This window comes from Sturnus vulgaris, chromosome 12, assembly GCF_052056855.1.
Source record: "Sturnus vulgaris isolate bStuVul1 chromosome 12, bStuVul1.hap1, whole genome shotgun sequence".
NCBI lineage: Eukaryota > Metazoa > Chordata > Aves > Passeriformes > Sturnidae > Sturnus > Sturnus vulgaris.
The window spans coordinates 8,737,299-8,752,586 of record NC_142254.1 but is presented as its reverse complement, the minus strand read 5'-3'; the positions used below and the strand labels follow the sequence as shown (position 1 = coordinate 8,752,586).

General features: G+C 49.3%; 1 protein-coding gene and 1 long non-coding RNA gene across 21 annotated transcripts in view; both read left to right on the top strand.

Moving 5' to 3' along the window:
• The first annotated feature begins 5,353 nt into the window (after positions 1-5,353).
• Positions 5,354-8,072, top strand: CBLN1 (cerebellin 1 precursor). The gene is made up of 3 exons (XM_014881669.2): positions 5,354-5,620; positions 5,837-5,956; positions 7,128-8,072. Exons 1-3 carry the CDS (start codon positions 5,354-5,356, stop codon positions 7,323-7,325), a joined length of 585 nt encoding a protein of 194 aa, XP_014737155.2. The 3' UTR covers positions 7,326-8,072.
• A 3,266-nt stretch (positions 8,073-11,338) lies between these two features.
• LOC148222357 (uncharacterized) overlaps positions 11,339-15,288 on the top strand; it is a 29,580-nt gene continuing 25,630 nt past the window's right edge. For 18 of the 20 annotated variants that reach the window (XR_015806229.1, XR_015806228.1, XR_015806227.1 and 15 more), the window contains exon 1: positions 11,339-11,431. This is a non-coding gene — a long non-coding RNA (uncharacterized LOC148222357). Of the gene's footprint in view, positions 11,432-12,099; positions 12,223-15,288 lie in introns of those variants that run through there. The other 2 variants (XR_015806231.1, XR_015806211.1) reach the window with 2 other exon arrangements.

Here is a 15,288-nt window from a genome sequence, read left to right as displayed (position 1 = left end):
ACAAGTGCACTGCAGTAGAAAATAAAGCCAGCCTACAGCCCCTAATAACCCTTAATTATTAGGGTTTCAGTTAACATTTGGACAGCTTTGCTCTTAATTCTCTTAAGTTTGAAGAGGCAGTATGACCGAAGTGGCCACATTTACAATTACAGTGAGCACACACACTGTTCCAGCCTGGGCTGGCTTTAGCTGAGCGTTCTCTGGCAGCTTGGGCTGGGATTTTGCCCTGTTAAAATATAATTACCTATCTGAATGGCAACTAATTTCCAATTTGAGTTATTCATTTGTAACAATGCACTTGTTTTGACAGAAGTCCATGATAAGAGAAACAAATCGAGCTCCTGACCTTAGCATCATCTCTCACGTAGGAAATTTTTGTACGTGAAAGAAAATCTGCTGATATTCCATGTAAGTAATAAATTATCTCATCATCAGTCAATACAGCAACAGAGATCTGTTGTTGTGCATGCCATAAGTAAATGTAGCTGTAAAACAGACATCTCAAGGTAAGACTGAAATCCAGTGTTACTTAAAAAAAAAAAAGAAGCTCGATAGTGCCATATTACACATGGATATTTACTATTGTATAAACCACAATGTTTAATATTAGTCTCAGGGATGGAGTTTTCAGATGCCCTTAGCAGTGAGCTAATACTCTTTTCCATTTCTAAAGTTGCCCTGTGTGATATATATGTGAGATCAGAAGTCAAATACTATATTGCAAGCAGGCAGTAAAATGTAGCAGATAAAATTTAATATTAAATAATCTTAATAAGCTGTGTTGTTCTTCAAAATATACAAGCCCTAACACCTGTGTAGCCCAAGGGTCCTTCAAGGTACATAATTTGACATCAATTTAGTGCTGCAATCTCCACTTTGGTTAAGACTGTGTAACTCTTTCCCTTTTGACCTTCTGTTTGTAACTACCCATCCATCAAAAATTCCCACTCCTGAGACTCAGGTTTCCCAAAAATGTGAACTGCAGGAGTTGAATTTTTATTTCAACATTTTATCAATTTTTTTAAACATTACAAAACAGATGAAGACACAGGGAAAACACTAAGCTTATTGTGTTTGGTATTCTCTAGCCAGAAGTGCGATCTAAAAGTAAAAATCAGAACTATTTCTCTGTAGAACAAAGTGCATGATTAGTGTTGGTAAGCAACCTGGTTTCATTTGGTTAAATAAAATTAGAGAAGGTTGAGACAGGAATATACACAAATGATCAGCTGGTGGCTGCACAGGCACTCTCTGGGTGTCCATCCCTGGCCTGATGCTGTTTTCCCCTGGCCCCCAAACCTGTCTGTGCCATTTTTTGTTTTTCCTCTGCTGACTACGATCTGCACAGGCAGGCTAGTGGCACAGCAGGTCCTGGGCCTGTTGTATTCTACATTGTGAGCATTACAGATAATTCTGCTGGATGGCACCCTAGCAGTGCATCTGCTCCTGCTGTGCACTCTCTCAGTGAACTCAGCCTGCTCTTGAGATACCTTAATTGCTTGTTGTGGAAGCTGAAGGTGACACCATAAGCAAATCACCATAAATACATGCAAACCTCTCCAATAACAGCAAATCAGATGCTTCTAGATAGAGCACAGAATGGATCAGCAAGAACTGTTTCACTCTAAATCTCATTTTCACACATCTTCAGACTTTGTACAGAATCCCAGCAGATGCTTGGGAAGACAAGTATCTTAAGTTTAGATGGGCACATATAAATCCCTGAATTGCTTTTTGCTGCTTATAGTTCATAAACTAATATAGCAGTGAACAAACTGCATTTCATATAAGTTATCCAGTTATGGACCAGACCCTGAATTTCTTACTCAAGAAGATTAAATCAAAAGGCAAGTAGTCTGTGAAAAGGTGAATTTATACACAGCAAGCTAAACTCTTGCCAAATTATTCTCTTGAAGGAAATATAAAGGTTTCCAGTAGATTTCTCTGTACTTATTTTTCAGAGAAGCTTATGCTTGTTCCCCTTAGATACTTTCTTCATGAGTGAAGCTGAAGTTAAATGTCTAGTGAGACTGAGTTTTAAGGATGATTTTCCTAAAACAGGATTAAGGCTCACTAACAGTGTAATGGAGGGCAGGTAATGCTGCTGCTTTGTGGCTAAACTATATTTTGGTTTCTATAGATAAAAGCTCAGTACCTATGAGCTTTAAGCTTGCTCCTGTAAGAGGTAAAAATCCAGGTTATTTTGGTCTCTATAGTTCTTTTTCTGTAACAAAATAAGCAACCCTCTTATGATCTGAGCAGGATAGTAATCGCTCCTGAAGTGGTGCTTCCAGGGCTTAACAAGGATCATTCAATTATTTTTTTCCCTCCAGATTATTTCCAAGTTGTTTGTTTGGTTGTTGTTTTTGTTTTTTCTTTAACCTCGGGTGAAACATTAGGGGAGTTCTACAAACTCTGCAGTTAATATGTCAGTACTGAGGTCAGGGCAAGTTACCACACGATGGACAGTTCACATATTTTCACCATATCCACAAGTTTTTTCTTAAAAGCAGACACCAAAGAGCTCTGTTTGACAAATATATCCATTTCAGACTAATATCTATTACAATTTGTTAACACCTTGACACCATTTCCATGGTATCACAATGAGCACTTCCCTCTTGGATCTCAATAACAGTGACTAACAATGCAGTTTGTAATTAGAAGGGGCAACTTAATTCCTGGCCCTCTTGTAAGCATCTGGATTTGCAAATCTCCACTCCTAGATGGGGAGCTCTTTGCCACACATCACTAATCATGCCACGTGCTTAAATATCAGTCCCTACATCCTCTTGATGAGCACCTCTTCTTTGTGCCCAGTAAAAGTCAGGGACTTGTCAATACAGAGAGAATTAACACAACTGCCTAGCACTGCAAGTGACATTTAATGAAAATGAAGTCAGGTCTAATTTGCATGGCAGGTGTTACTTTATTACAGCCAGAGCTGCAGAAGCTGGAAGCTGCAGTGCTAGTCAAGTGTGCAAGACTGAAAGCCACTGACAACAAAGGTGTCTGGCACAGGAATCTTGGCACCCCCCTTGTCTGCCTGCCCACCTCCTGTGCTAGGTAAAGGGACAAATTTGTTCATTTTTCCAGGTGCCCCTGTTCTTGTTCTTTCTAGTAACTCCATCCACCAAGCCATGGGAGTAGTCAAAGAGCCTGGGGGTAGAAGGCCCACCCAGCCTCCTGCCAAAGGGCCACCACACCAAACAACTTCCAACCCTGGCAGACCCTCCTGGGCTCAAATCCACGAGCTACATCAAAAGAGCTCAACAGCACAAGAGAATTTATTTCTGTCATGTACAAGCAGTGTCTTACAAGAGAAATACATTAATATTTTTTATGAGTCGTATCTTGAAAGAACATGTATGTTTCTTTGAGTCAAGCACTCAAAAAATGTAAAAGGGCAGAGTCATGCTCCTTCAGTTTCCATTTCCCCAAGTCATCTCACCAAAATGACAAGAATGCAAAATACTAATTTTCACTAATTTTTATTTGGTTTAGCCATTTTTGTACCCCTTAGAAACATTAATTTTATTTTAAAGTTTCTGGTTCTGATTTCGGACTTAGTTAAGAGTGTCAGCAGCAATAATACATTGTAAATCTTCAGCTCATGTCTTGAAGTAAAACATAACACACCTTCTAACAGGTGTGGCTCCACCCACTCACTTTCTATTTCTCAGGAGAATTTTTGTTCCTCTATTATCTCCCCAACTCCTTTCTGACCACTGCTCTTCCCCGATAATCATTTTGCCTCTGCATTGGTTTCCAGACTGTTTCAGTGTTGAACATCTAAAGTGCAGGGTGTTTTGACCCTCCCTGCGAAGGCTCCTGATGCCATTGGTTCCCGCTACATCCCGTCCCCTCACAGCCAGCCAGTACCAACCCATGGGCAGACTCCGACACTTCACAGGCTGTCTGAACAACTTTACAGACACGCATTTAACTTAGCAGGGCTGTTATATGAATAAAGTTTTATTTATAGCAGTTTTCAGAGAGAGAGAGATCACTTTCCCAGGTAAAAAATCTTACGAATCACACAATCGGAACAGCACAATAAAATAAAGTAAAGCCTTTACCAAAATTCATAATGATTTGCACTGGAGCCCAGTTTTGGATGCCATTCAGTTTCCCAGAGAAGATGCTACAAACTCCATAGAAGTTTTTTATCTCTGAAGTTTAACTTTGTAAACAGATCTGCCAGTTAGAAAAAAACTCTATTCCAGTCGTTTGTTTCTAATCTCTTCATTTACAATCCCGGGCGATGACTTTTTGACAGCACATCCAGAATGACCACAGGTCAGACGTCCACCGAGACAAAGCAATCTTTGCAATTTAGGGAACAACGACGACCCTAAACCCGCGCTTGGGGCTGGTGCCGTGGTGGGGCCCGGCCGGGGACTGTCCCTGTCAGCGGGGTGCTCTGCCGGCCAGGAAAGGCTCTGGACGCTGTCGGAGGTTCTTGCTCAGGAAGCCTTGCGGTTTGTTCCTCCCCGGGATGGGAGTGAGGCGCCTGAAGAAGACAGCGGAGCCTGGACACTTCTGAAAGGGGGACCCGCGGCATCCCATCCCTCGGTGCGATCTCCGGCGGGAGGGGCGCGGGGTCTCAATCGCTGATGCTCTGGCTGCTCGGAAGCGGCAGCAGGCCTTTGCCCCGCCAGCAGCCCGCTCCCTTCCAGCCTGCCTCGCCCAGCTGCACCGCGGAAAGCCGCGGCCCCGCTCCGCCCCACGGGCCCTCAGCTCGGCTTTGCCCGACGTACGGGTCCGAGCTGCTCCACGGGAGTTCTGGAGCCCCGCCCCGCCTCAGCCTCCGCGCCCCGGCGCTCCTACCGGTGCGGTGCGGTGCGGTGCGGTGCGGTGCGGTGCGGTGCGGTGCGGTGCGGTGCGCGCGGCTGCCGGGCACCTGCTCCCGCGCCCGCGCCCGCGCCGCCCCACAAAAGCGGCGGCGGCGGGCGGCGGCAGGCGGACTGCGCGCCCATTGGCTGGGCGGCGCGCGGCGGAGGCGGGCGCGGGGCGCTGACGCCAGCGCGGGGCCGGTGGGGAGGCGGGGCCGCGCCCCGCGCCGTCTTTGTGCTCGCCGGCAGCCCCGGCAGCGCCGCCGCCTCCCGCCGCCTCCCTCAGCCCCGCTCGGCGCGGCGGGCGGCTCCGCTGCGCTCCGAACCGCTCGGCCCCCGCTCCGCACCGCAGCGCTCCGCGCCGCGCTATGTGTGCCGGCGCTCCCGTGCCTCCTCGCGGCCGCTTCCCACCCGGCGGGGCGCGCTCGGCCCCGCTCTGAGCGCGGCGGGGCAGGGGAGCGAGCGGAGCGGAGCCCGGACGGTGCCGCCCGGCGCGGGGCGAAAGGGAGCGCGGCGCCATGCGGGGCCCGGGGCTGGGGCTGGGGCTGGGGCTGCTGCTGGGCGCGGCGTGGGTGGCGTGCGGGCAGAACGAGACGGAGCCCATCGTGCTGGAGGGCAAGTGCCTCGTCGTGTGCGACTCCAACCCCACCTCCGACCCCACCGGCACGGCGCTCGGCATCTCCGTGCGCTCCGGCAGCGCCAAGGTCGCCTTCTCCGCCATCCGTAGCACCAACCACGAGCCCTCCGAGATGAGCAACCGCACCATGATCATCTACTTCGACCAGGTGGGGCGGGCGCGGCGGGGCTCGGGCGCTCCGGGGCGGCGGGACTCGGGGCGCGCTGCCGCGGGAGAAGTTGCCGGCGCCCGTGGCGGGGCTGGGCCGGGGACGCGCCGCCCCGCGGGGCCCTGCCCGCCGGAGGGGGGGCGCTGGGGGCCGGGGGGCGGCGGGGCTGGGCGGCAGTGGCCCCGCGTTGGTGCTGACGGTGCCCTTCCCTTACAGGTACTAGTGAATATCGGCAGCAACTTCGACTCGGAGCGGAGCACTTTCATCGCTCCCAGGAAAGGGATTTACAGTTTCAATTTTCACGTGGTGAAAGTGTACAACAGGCAAACCATCCAGGTCAGCCCCGAGCGCCGTCGCCGGGCTCCGCGGGCACCGCGGGAGGGAGCGGACGGGTCGGCGGTCCGGCGGGGACGGGGCCGTGCGGGCGGCGGGGCGGGACGTGCCCCTGGGCCACCGTGGGAGCGCCGAACTGCGGCGATCTCCACTCGAGGGCACGGTGCCCGAGGGGCCGCGGAGCCCCACCAGGCCTCCGCTCGGCCCCTGTCCGCATGAGCCGTCCCGGGATGGCAGGTGATCGGCAGCCTGCCTCCTCCTCCCAGCTTGTCCGGCCTCTCGGACTGCCCAGTGCCGCGGAGCGCTGGTAGTAGCATCCCTGCACAGAGCCCGTAGGAACCGCGGCCCCTGGCGGGCTTCTCACCCACTCTCCTGTGGCAGAAGGTTTCATAGGGATTTGGGGCTCAGGCAGGTGCCTATGGCATGGAAATTATAATGAATCTGTGCATGTCTGTGCAGCTACCCTATACGTACCTGCCTTTTCTATGGGGTTTGATGCATATTCTGCTCTAGGCAGGGTTAATAAATTACCGGCCTGAAGCCAGGTAACATAATCAAGACAGGAAATCTGACTCTATAATGATGCACTTTGCAAAGGTGAATGGATATATAGCACCGTTCTCGTGCAAGTGGCTTAACACCTTTAGATTGGGCAGGTAGTGTATTATTAATGTGGGGTAAGCAGTCCAGGAATCATTAACGCGAACTTAGCACAGCTTATTGACTGTGTTGTGGCATATTGTCTTTGCTGCCTAACAAAGGAAAACTACCCCTTGAATACACTTCAAAGGCCCTGACTCTGGCGGCTGTGGCTCTGCTCCTCGATGTCTCTGAGGTTTCACATAAAGCCATCTTTCAATAAGTACAAGCAGACCTCTTTTCATAGCCTGAAAACACAGGCACCCTATTGAAATTCTCCAAAATAGGATCAATGTCCTGCTTTATATGCACCGGGTGTTTTGATGTGGTTGTCGGTCTAAAACAGTGGTGAAAGACTTCTTCCTTTGGAGTACATACCTTAGCTGGGTTTAGATTGATATTTCTTTTTTATGGGGAGTTTCAGCTGTCAAAAGAGGCCTTTCCTTAACTAAGCGTTTTGCCTGTTAGGTGAGCCCCAGTGGTGTCGTTGTCTGACTTTAATTGACAGAGGGCTTTGTTTTATCTTGCTCTTTAGGTGAGTTTGATGCTAAATGGGTGGCCAGTGATTTCTGCCTTTGCAGGGGACCAAGATGTAACCCGAGAAGCTGCTAGCAATGGAGTCCTGATTCAGATGGAGAAAGGAGACAGAGCTTATCTAAAACTGGAGAGAGGAAACTTGATGGGAGGCTGGAAGTATTCAACATTCTCTGGATTTCTAGTGTTCCCGCTTTAAATCACTTCTCATCCAAGAAAAAGGAGAAATCTCTTACAAATTCCCAAGTCAGAGCTGGGTTTGAAGAGTCATGGACAGCAGACTTTTTACATTCAAATATTAAAGAAGCTTAATCCTGCTTAGGTTTGTGTACATCTGCTTTGAAGAATTACTACTTATTTTTGTTGTGTTGCAGCCAACAGGCGGGAGACACTATAATTGATCAAAACCCATTTATATTCTTCTCTCTCCTCCCACAAAATTAGTTCCCATCTCTGTGTCATTGGTGTAATCTGCCATTGTTCCCCCATGGCTTCTGCCTCACACAAGTAGACTTTAGATATTTTCATTGTCCTTTAACAGCATATTTTGTAGTTTTGTTTTTAAAACATGTTAATCTTGACTCTTTCTCTGAGTTTAACTTTTAAAAAAAGAAAAAAAGCAAAGTATTTTTTGAATACATGGATGCCATGATGGAAGGGAAAAATGCAATTCTTGCTGTGTACTGGCTGGCAAAAGGAAAAATTTCTACATGAAGAACTATCCACAGCCAAGGCTGACTAGAGTATTTCAATATTTCTATGTAATTCTGAGTGATTGTGAAATTTAAGGCTGCTAAATGTTTTGATGCTTGTTTTGCTCTTGTACAACGTGGCCCAACTAAACGCCAGGAAGTATATTGAACTTTTACTATTACTCTGTAATATATGTGTGAATATTGAAAATTAATTTTTGCTTTAATTCAATAAAGTTTAAATGGGACTTTTATTTTTCTTAACCAGAAATAAGGTTTCTCAATGCAGGTAGGCCGGGGGCGGGGGCTGCTGCAGCGGGAGCGGCTCGGGGGGTGCGGCCCGCTGGCCCCCGCTGACCCGCACGGGCCCCGCAAGCCCGGCGGCCACTGCCGGTGGCCCCGAGCCGACCCGGCCATAGGAGGGAGTTTCACGCCGTCTCTGATATCCACTTATTTATAGCATTTATCTATATTATATTCTCTAAACCAGATCGCATTTTATACGGCCGCCTAAAACCACCTGACCATGTGCACTCGAGGCTGGTACTATTGATTCGCAGGTATTATTTGTTTACCGTCTTTTGAAGATATAAATGCTATAATTTTGCAGTACTTAAAGAGATTACTACTTTTATTAAAAGGTGCGTACCGAGTATTTCGATTGTATCTAAACTTTAACGTGAAATAAATCGGTGAACCCACCCCGGGCTGTGTGCGTGGCGCGGCGGCGGCTGGCGCGGGGCTGCCCCGGCTGAGGCACCAGTGGAGCCGCGCGAATCCCCGGCTCCCGGGAAGGAATTTAATTAGCTACAAGAAGGGGGGACATTAATACGAGCACAATAAGCAACGCTTCTCGCTTTATTCGCAGGTTCTGCCCTGGAAACAGACCGGCGGGGCGGGCGGGGACGCGCTCCGCGAGGGGCGGCGGTGGGGAGCGGGGTCGGCCGGAGCCGGGGATGGCCGCGGCCCTTGGACTCCAAGCGGAACACGCCAGCCTGCTGTCACCTCCTACTCCTCGGTCACCCTGCGGCGCAGGGGCCAAAACGCCTTCTGGCCCCGCGGTTGCCGCCTGGCCCAGGTCGTGCTTCGCGCCCCGCAGGAGCAGGGGATGGCGGGCCAGCCCTCCTCCAGCCCTGCCAGCAGCTCGCCGGGAGCCTCGGCACCCGCGGCCGCTGGCCAGGAGCCGTGCGAGGCAACAACTGAGACTTGTGGAGAAGGAATAACGACGGAAGGCAGCCGGGCTGCGTTCACCTGGAGTTACAAACTGCTCAAGACAACCAACACGCTTCGTTCTCCGGCCGCAATCTCCTTTCTCAACGCGAGACTCTTTATTACTGTCCCCTGAAGCCTCTGACACCGCGCCGCCTCCCTCCCGCCCGGTGCCAGCCCCGTGCCCCCTTCGCGCCCTGCTCTCCAGAGCGGCATGGCCAGGGCGAGCGGAGCCGCCCTTGCCTCCCGTCACCGCGGGGAGTGGGCAGTGGGGAGAAAAAAAAAAAGGGTGGAAGGAACAAAAAATTACTAGGTTGCAAGAGAAAGGAAGGCGGCCCTGTGGTGACCTCCCCTCATCGCGCCGGAGCCCGGCAGCAGCTCCCGGCTGGGCCCGCCGCGGGGGATCCCGGCGATCGCCGCAGGTGCGGGGGCTGATGATGCTGATGCTTGTCTTTTGTTTTTTCCTTTTCCCTCCTGTCCCTTAACGCGAAACAAATAAACCCGCCACCTTCCGCTGAAAGTTTTCCCCTGGTTCTGAGCGTCTCATTAATATTGTGCAGCTGGAAATTACATTACTCCGATCGCAGCAAATCTCTGCTCTGCGGCTGTTATAAAACGCCGCCGTGGCTGCTTGAAACAGCTTCGTGTGCTCCGCGCCCGCGCAGCGAGTCCCCCACCCCGCTCAGCGATGCTCCCGTCAGCGAGCCCCGCACCTCGGGGTGGGGCCGGAGTTACGGCTGAGGAGGTAAAGCCGCCGCCGCACGCCCGTGGTGCTCGGCCACCTCGCCGGGCTGGGGAACCTTTGCCCTGGCCCGGGACCCCGCTGGAGGGCCCGGCAGGTCCCACTGCCTCCCCGCCCCAGTTCGACCCGGAGCTCCCCCGGCCGCCGTGTCCGCAACCGCGGGCGGTGCGTCCGAGCGGCGGCGGGGCTGCTGCCCGGTGATTTACTTCAGCAAACGCGTTGTGTTTAAAATCAGCCCCTTTCTGCCATCCCTGCGCCCCTGGCGGGCAGGGAGAGGAAGGCCGTGAAGGTGCCCCCCGATCGGGCCGGGGGGAGCCGTCCTTGTCGAGCCTCCCGAGGCCGGCGCCACCCGACGGGACGAACAGAGCGCTGAGCTTCCCCCAACCAGCTGGTCACACCCATGCTTACAGGCACCGCCATCTCTATGCGTGGCCGATGCTTTGGCCCCGTGTTTGTGGTGCAGAAATGTTAAATGAGCACCTGCTCGGGGCCCGTTCTCATCCTGGAAACTGCCCGCACTTGGGCGGGTGAGGCAAGACGGCTTTGCTGCCTGGGCACCGCCGGGCCCTGCGAGGAGAACGGGACCCGAGGGGGGTGACTGAGCCGATGGAACTGGGCATAGGTGCCATTTTAAGCGGCGGAGCCGGACAGGCTGGGAGGGTCTGGTTGCGGGCACTGCTGTCTGTCCAGGCTGCGCGGAGCCGGGGACAGAAAAGGGACTGAATTTGTCCGGTAAGCAGCGGGCGGGAGCCAAGAAGGGCCCCGGCACCGAGGGGTCTCTCGCAGGGAACCCGGTCCCCTCGGGGCTCCGGCGGCCTCGTCCCCGGCCCCTGCGGCCGTGGCACTTCTGGGCTACTCTGGGCCTGGAAATGAGCAGCCACTGCTCTGTACCCTGCTTTAATGTGTTTTCAGTTGATGTATGTAATGTCTGATTGAATTTATTGCTGATTAGCGTTGAGCATGAGTTTACACAACAAGAAATTATGTTTCATTCAGTTCATTAGCATGTCTAGTGTTTGCTTTATGAGCATATCACTAATGGTAATGACCAATGTTGATTGATTTCTAATGTGAATATAATTACACAATGTAGGGGAATTAAAGGGAAAATCCACATTTTTAATTGTTGGGTTTTTAGGGACTGCGTGTGGGGGCGAAGGGGGTGGACAGGGAGAAACAAACCAACTCTCTTCTGCGTAAACGATGAGAAGGTACGGATTAATGACTCCGGCAGGAGACGGGGAGTTCGGTCCAACAGAAGAACAAGTCAAATGCGGTTAACTCAGGGAATAGTTAATGCACACTCAACATTGCAAAACATAATTTCCCCTCGTCTGCCCCCAGGTACATCTGGAAGCGCAATAAGTTGGTTTGGAAGCGGCCGTTCCCGAGGAGCCAGCGGAGGCAGGGCTTCGTGCATGGCCGGGCAGCCGCTCCCTGCAGCCCCGCCGGCGGCTGCGCGGCTCCGAGGCAGCTCCGCTGCCGAGCGGGGAGGGAGAGCTGAGCCCTGCCCGGGGTCAGCGGGGGCGGCTCGCCCAGCTCTGGCAGCGCCAGTGCCGCCCCCGGCAGCGAGCGCCTTGGCCGCATCCTTCCTGCGAGCTGGAGACGGAGAGCGGCGAGTGCTGGAGAGCCCCGGCTGCAGCCGTGCGAGGGCTGCAACAGGTACGGGCGGCGGAGCGGGCTGGCCACCGGCGGGGTTTTAGAGGTAGGGAGGGGACTGTGAGAGTACTGTGAGGAATTTGGAAGCAGCTTGTGTGCTCCATCTGGTCTCTGTGTTCCTGATGGTGACCTCTGAGAGTGTCCTTTCCACTAAAAAGAGAAGGTGGCCCGGGAGGGGAGAGGTCAGGGTGTTGCTGGGGACATCTCCAGTGGGATGTGCAGAGGAGAGCAGGAAGGCTCAGGTTATGAGGAAACCTCGGTAGTGCAGAAGTCCTGGGCGGGACACACCTTGTGGAACTGTTTTAGTTTCACCCTCAGACAAGGTGAGTGGTTGAAGTGTGATGTGTATTCTGCCAGCCAAGAGGTGCCAAAAGGCCTCTGTTGTTGCTTGTCCAAAACGAAAAGAGGCCTCGTGTTTTTCTGGAGAGTGACACAAGCTGTGTGCCTTGCATGGGAGGAGAGGGCAAGGCTGGCAGTGATCGATCCTTGTGCTTTGGGGCACTCGCTGAAAATCCAGTGTGGGCTGGAGGTGGTGATGCCTGCACTGGATGCACTTCCCCTTCCATTAGTACCTCCTTCCTCCCTATGGCTTATTCCTAGGTTACAGGGCAATAGGATTCCTCTACTCCAGTGGTCCAAAGTTAGAGGCAGTGCTGATCCCAGTGTGAGCAGCTGTGCACATCTGGGTGCAGAGCATTCTTGTCCCTCTCATGACAACTTTGAGCCTTTTGTTGGAGAAGAGAGGAAGATAATGCCATTGGCTTTCTTCAGGTTTATACACCTGGGGAGATGAGGTAATGAGCCATGTCCTATTTCACCAGTAGCATTTAGGATCTTACAGTATGGGATTTCTAAAGTGAAACAGTTGTTCTGAACTCAGGATGTATCTGGGATTCTTAAAAACCCTGTTTGTGAAATTTTCCTCCGGAGGGAATTGTGGAGCTGTTGGAGAATGGGTCTAACATTGCATGAGCATGTAGATTTGAAGAATATACTCAAGGGCCTCTTGCCTCTTGTGCCTACATCACCAACAAAGATAGCTTCAGACTTAGTCATGAGTCTTCATGCAGCATGCTGCTCCTGGCACTCTTGGTGTTGGTGACCTTCTAATTGACTGAAATTCTGCTAAGCTATCAGAAAAAAAGAAGACCCAAGAAAGAGATATTGGAAGAGTTTGAGCAAAATGAAGACAAAAGATGTGAATAATTGTCATTCATATTAGTAATTTATGTTGTATATAGTATGTTCTAAGAAGTATCAGTGCTTCAGCTGCAGTTATATTTCCAGGGTTTATTTTTTTTTTGTCTACACAACACTCGTTCAAGGACTAAAGGTTCACAAGAGGACTCCTGCTTTGTTTGCAGTTAATAGTCATCCAGCTTGTAGTGGAAATTCCCACTGCATTGTTGGACTTCATGTTAATAAATTTTAATGTGCTTTCAATGTTTTGGGCTTCAGGGTCATTCAAGTCAGGGCCATCCTCCTTGAGTTCCTGCTATACTGACAGTGTTTTCCAATTTTTCCAATAGTAACAACTGCTTGAGAAACATATTTTAGTGGAAATTAGCATATTCCTGAACCTTTTCTGTTCATAAAATACCCATGCCACTAATTGCATGACAGCTGGTTTTGGTGTTGCTGTCACAAAGGTAAGTCAATATTTCTTTCTTTTATGAAATAAAAATGCTTGGACTTAAAAAAATAAAGTTATGTCATGTTGCTCACTCTGCAGTTCTTTCCATCAAAATTTCTTGTCTAACTCTTCAGGATATTGGTCACACTGCCTGATATGTTGACCTGATAAATACCATTTCCACTGAAAGTATGGAGAAGTATTTTTTTTCTTTGCCATGCATGTGGTACTGTTCTTGATTTCATAATTGTTTAAATCTGATCCACAGGACTTGAGATTTCATGGGTCAGTTATCTTTCCTACTTTGATTCTCCCCAAAATTTTTTAGCATACATTGAATCATATTTTAAAATTATTGATTGGCATGGGTTCATAATTCTCCTTTGAAAGTTTTTATAATTTCTTTACTTGGTTTTGTGTTTCCTGGCTGATAATAGAGCTGAATTTCCCTACAATTCGATCTGTTGAGGTGTGAGGAAAGAGAAGCTTCTGATGTCTCTCTTTTTAATCTGGTTTTATTGTTCCTTTGCTGTCTTCTGAGTGATTAATCTCACTATTTTAGTCTTCGAAGAGCCTTTTTAAAGGCTCAATTGTTCACACAACCCGGAGGATTGCAGCCTCTAGTTTTGAAACGCCTCCTTTGAAATGGCAGGACCAGCTCTATCCAGAAGAGTGAGATGAGGCTCAGCAGTTATTATATCCACAGCAGAAATTCTTAATTCCTGTAGCTGTGCACTTTGTCATGTGGCCAACCTCTTGCAGTGCTGCATTGAGCAGAGACCTTCACTGAGCTTCCTGCAATATTCCCAAGCCTCTTTTGTGGCTTGATTAAGCTAATTGAGAGCTCTGCTGGGAATTAACCACCATTAATATATATAAACCTTCCAGCTTTGCATTCAGCCTATTGCGTACATGAACAATTGCACAGCTCTGACCAAACTTGCAATTAAGGTTTTTTTCCTGTACGAAACGAAGACATCACTGTCTTGAAGCAAAGGTTTCACAAAGCATTTTGACCTGTGAAAGTCATATTTATTTTCCTAATATGCATAGTGGAAGGACTTTACTGACAGGAAAGGACTTTGAAAAATCAGCTTTCCTCTACAGCAGGAAGAGGAGGATCTTTCTTTTCTTTTTTTAAAGTAGAGATGCCAAGGCTCAGTTTTGAAGATATGGTTTTAATTCCAGTGGGTCGTTAAATGAGTTTTTTCTGCTGACATAAATTTGCATAGCTGTGTTGCAGTGCAGATTCTTGCAACTTATTCTGCCCGTGGGATATTATGGCAGAACTCGGGAAACTGCTGTCACAGAAATACATCCCAGTCCCATTTCCTGAATTGTTGCAAGCAGTAGATACACTTGCATAAGACAAGCATTATTTGGATGACCAGAACTTTTGTAGAAATACATTCAGATTTCTTCTTCTCACATTTAATTTTAATTTTTTCATGGAGCCTTACATAACACAACTGAATTCTTTTGTCCACGCTTTTAAGATTGTGTAAGTCTTCTGGATAACTGTTGAGATATTCAATAGTTTTAGTGGTAAACACATGGTGAAATGATGCTGTTGTCCAAAAAAAAGTTGTCCAAAGATGTCTAGGATAGGTTGGTTTGTTAGTGTTTTGTTTAAATAACTGGAATGTCACTGAGTGGTCCAGTGTTATCTGGAGATTGTAGTATAAATTTCTATCAGTGTAGGGTTTTAGGTGTATAACCTGGTATAGTCCCATGACAAATTTTCCTCTTTAAACTATTTATATATTTTGAAGATGAAAAAAGAATAGAATCCATTTAAAAGCATTGAAGCTCAATATATCAAGTAAAGTAGTTTTTAAAATAGTATCTGTTACTATCTTCTCTTGAAACTGTCAATGGTTTTAGGAAGGAACTACCTCTCCTCTGTTTACTAGCAGTCTTTCAGATGGTACTGAGGATTTGAATACTTTTCCTGTGTAGGATAGGAAATAGCTGAACTGTTCTGGAGTTGTTTTAAGACAAAAAGAGTAAAGTGCTCACAAAAAATGTGGAGAACACAATATCAAGGAAAAACACAATTTTTGTTTCTGACTGTTTTGTGTCTTTGTGGCTGAGATGGTCATAGTGTAAGGTAGTGTTGGCTGCTGACACCAGGCAAACTGAAGCTGCAGTTCTCTAGGCCAGCTACTCAGTACCCACAGGTTTGGTCATGACTGCTTTAAGCTCAGAACATGGAAATGCAGCCAAA

Coding starts and splice junctions, on each gene's coding strand:
- CBLN1 (XM_014881669.2), top strand. CDS start 5,354: ATGCGGGGCCCGGGGCTGGGGCTGGGGCTGGGGCTGCTGCTGGGCGCG. Junction 5,621..5,836: donor TGATCATCTACTTCGACCAG/GTGGGGCGGGCG, acceptor CTTCCCTTACAG/GTACTAGTGAATATCGGCAG. Junction 5,957..7,127: donor ACAACAGGCAAACCATCCAG/GTCAGCCCCGAG, acceptor CTTGCTCTTTAG/GTGAGTTTGATGCTAAATGG.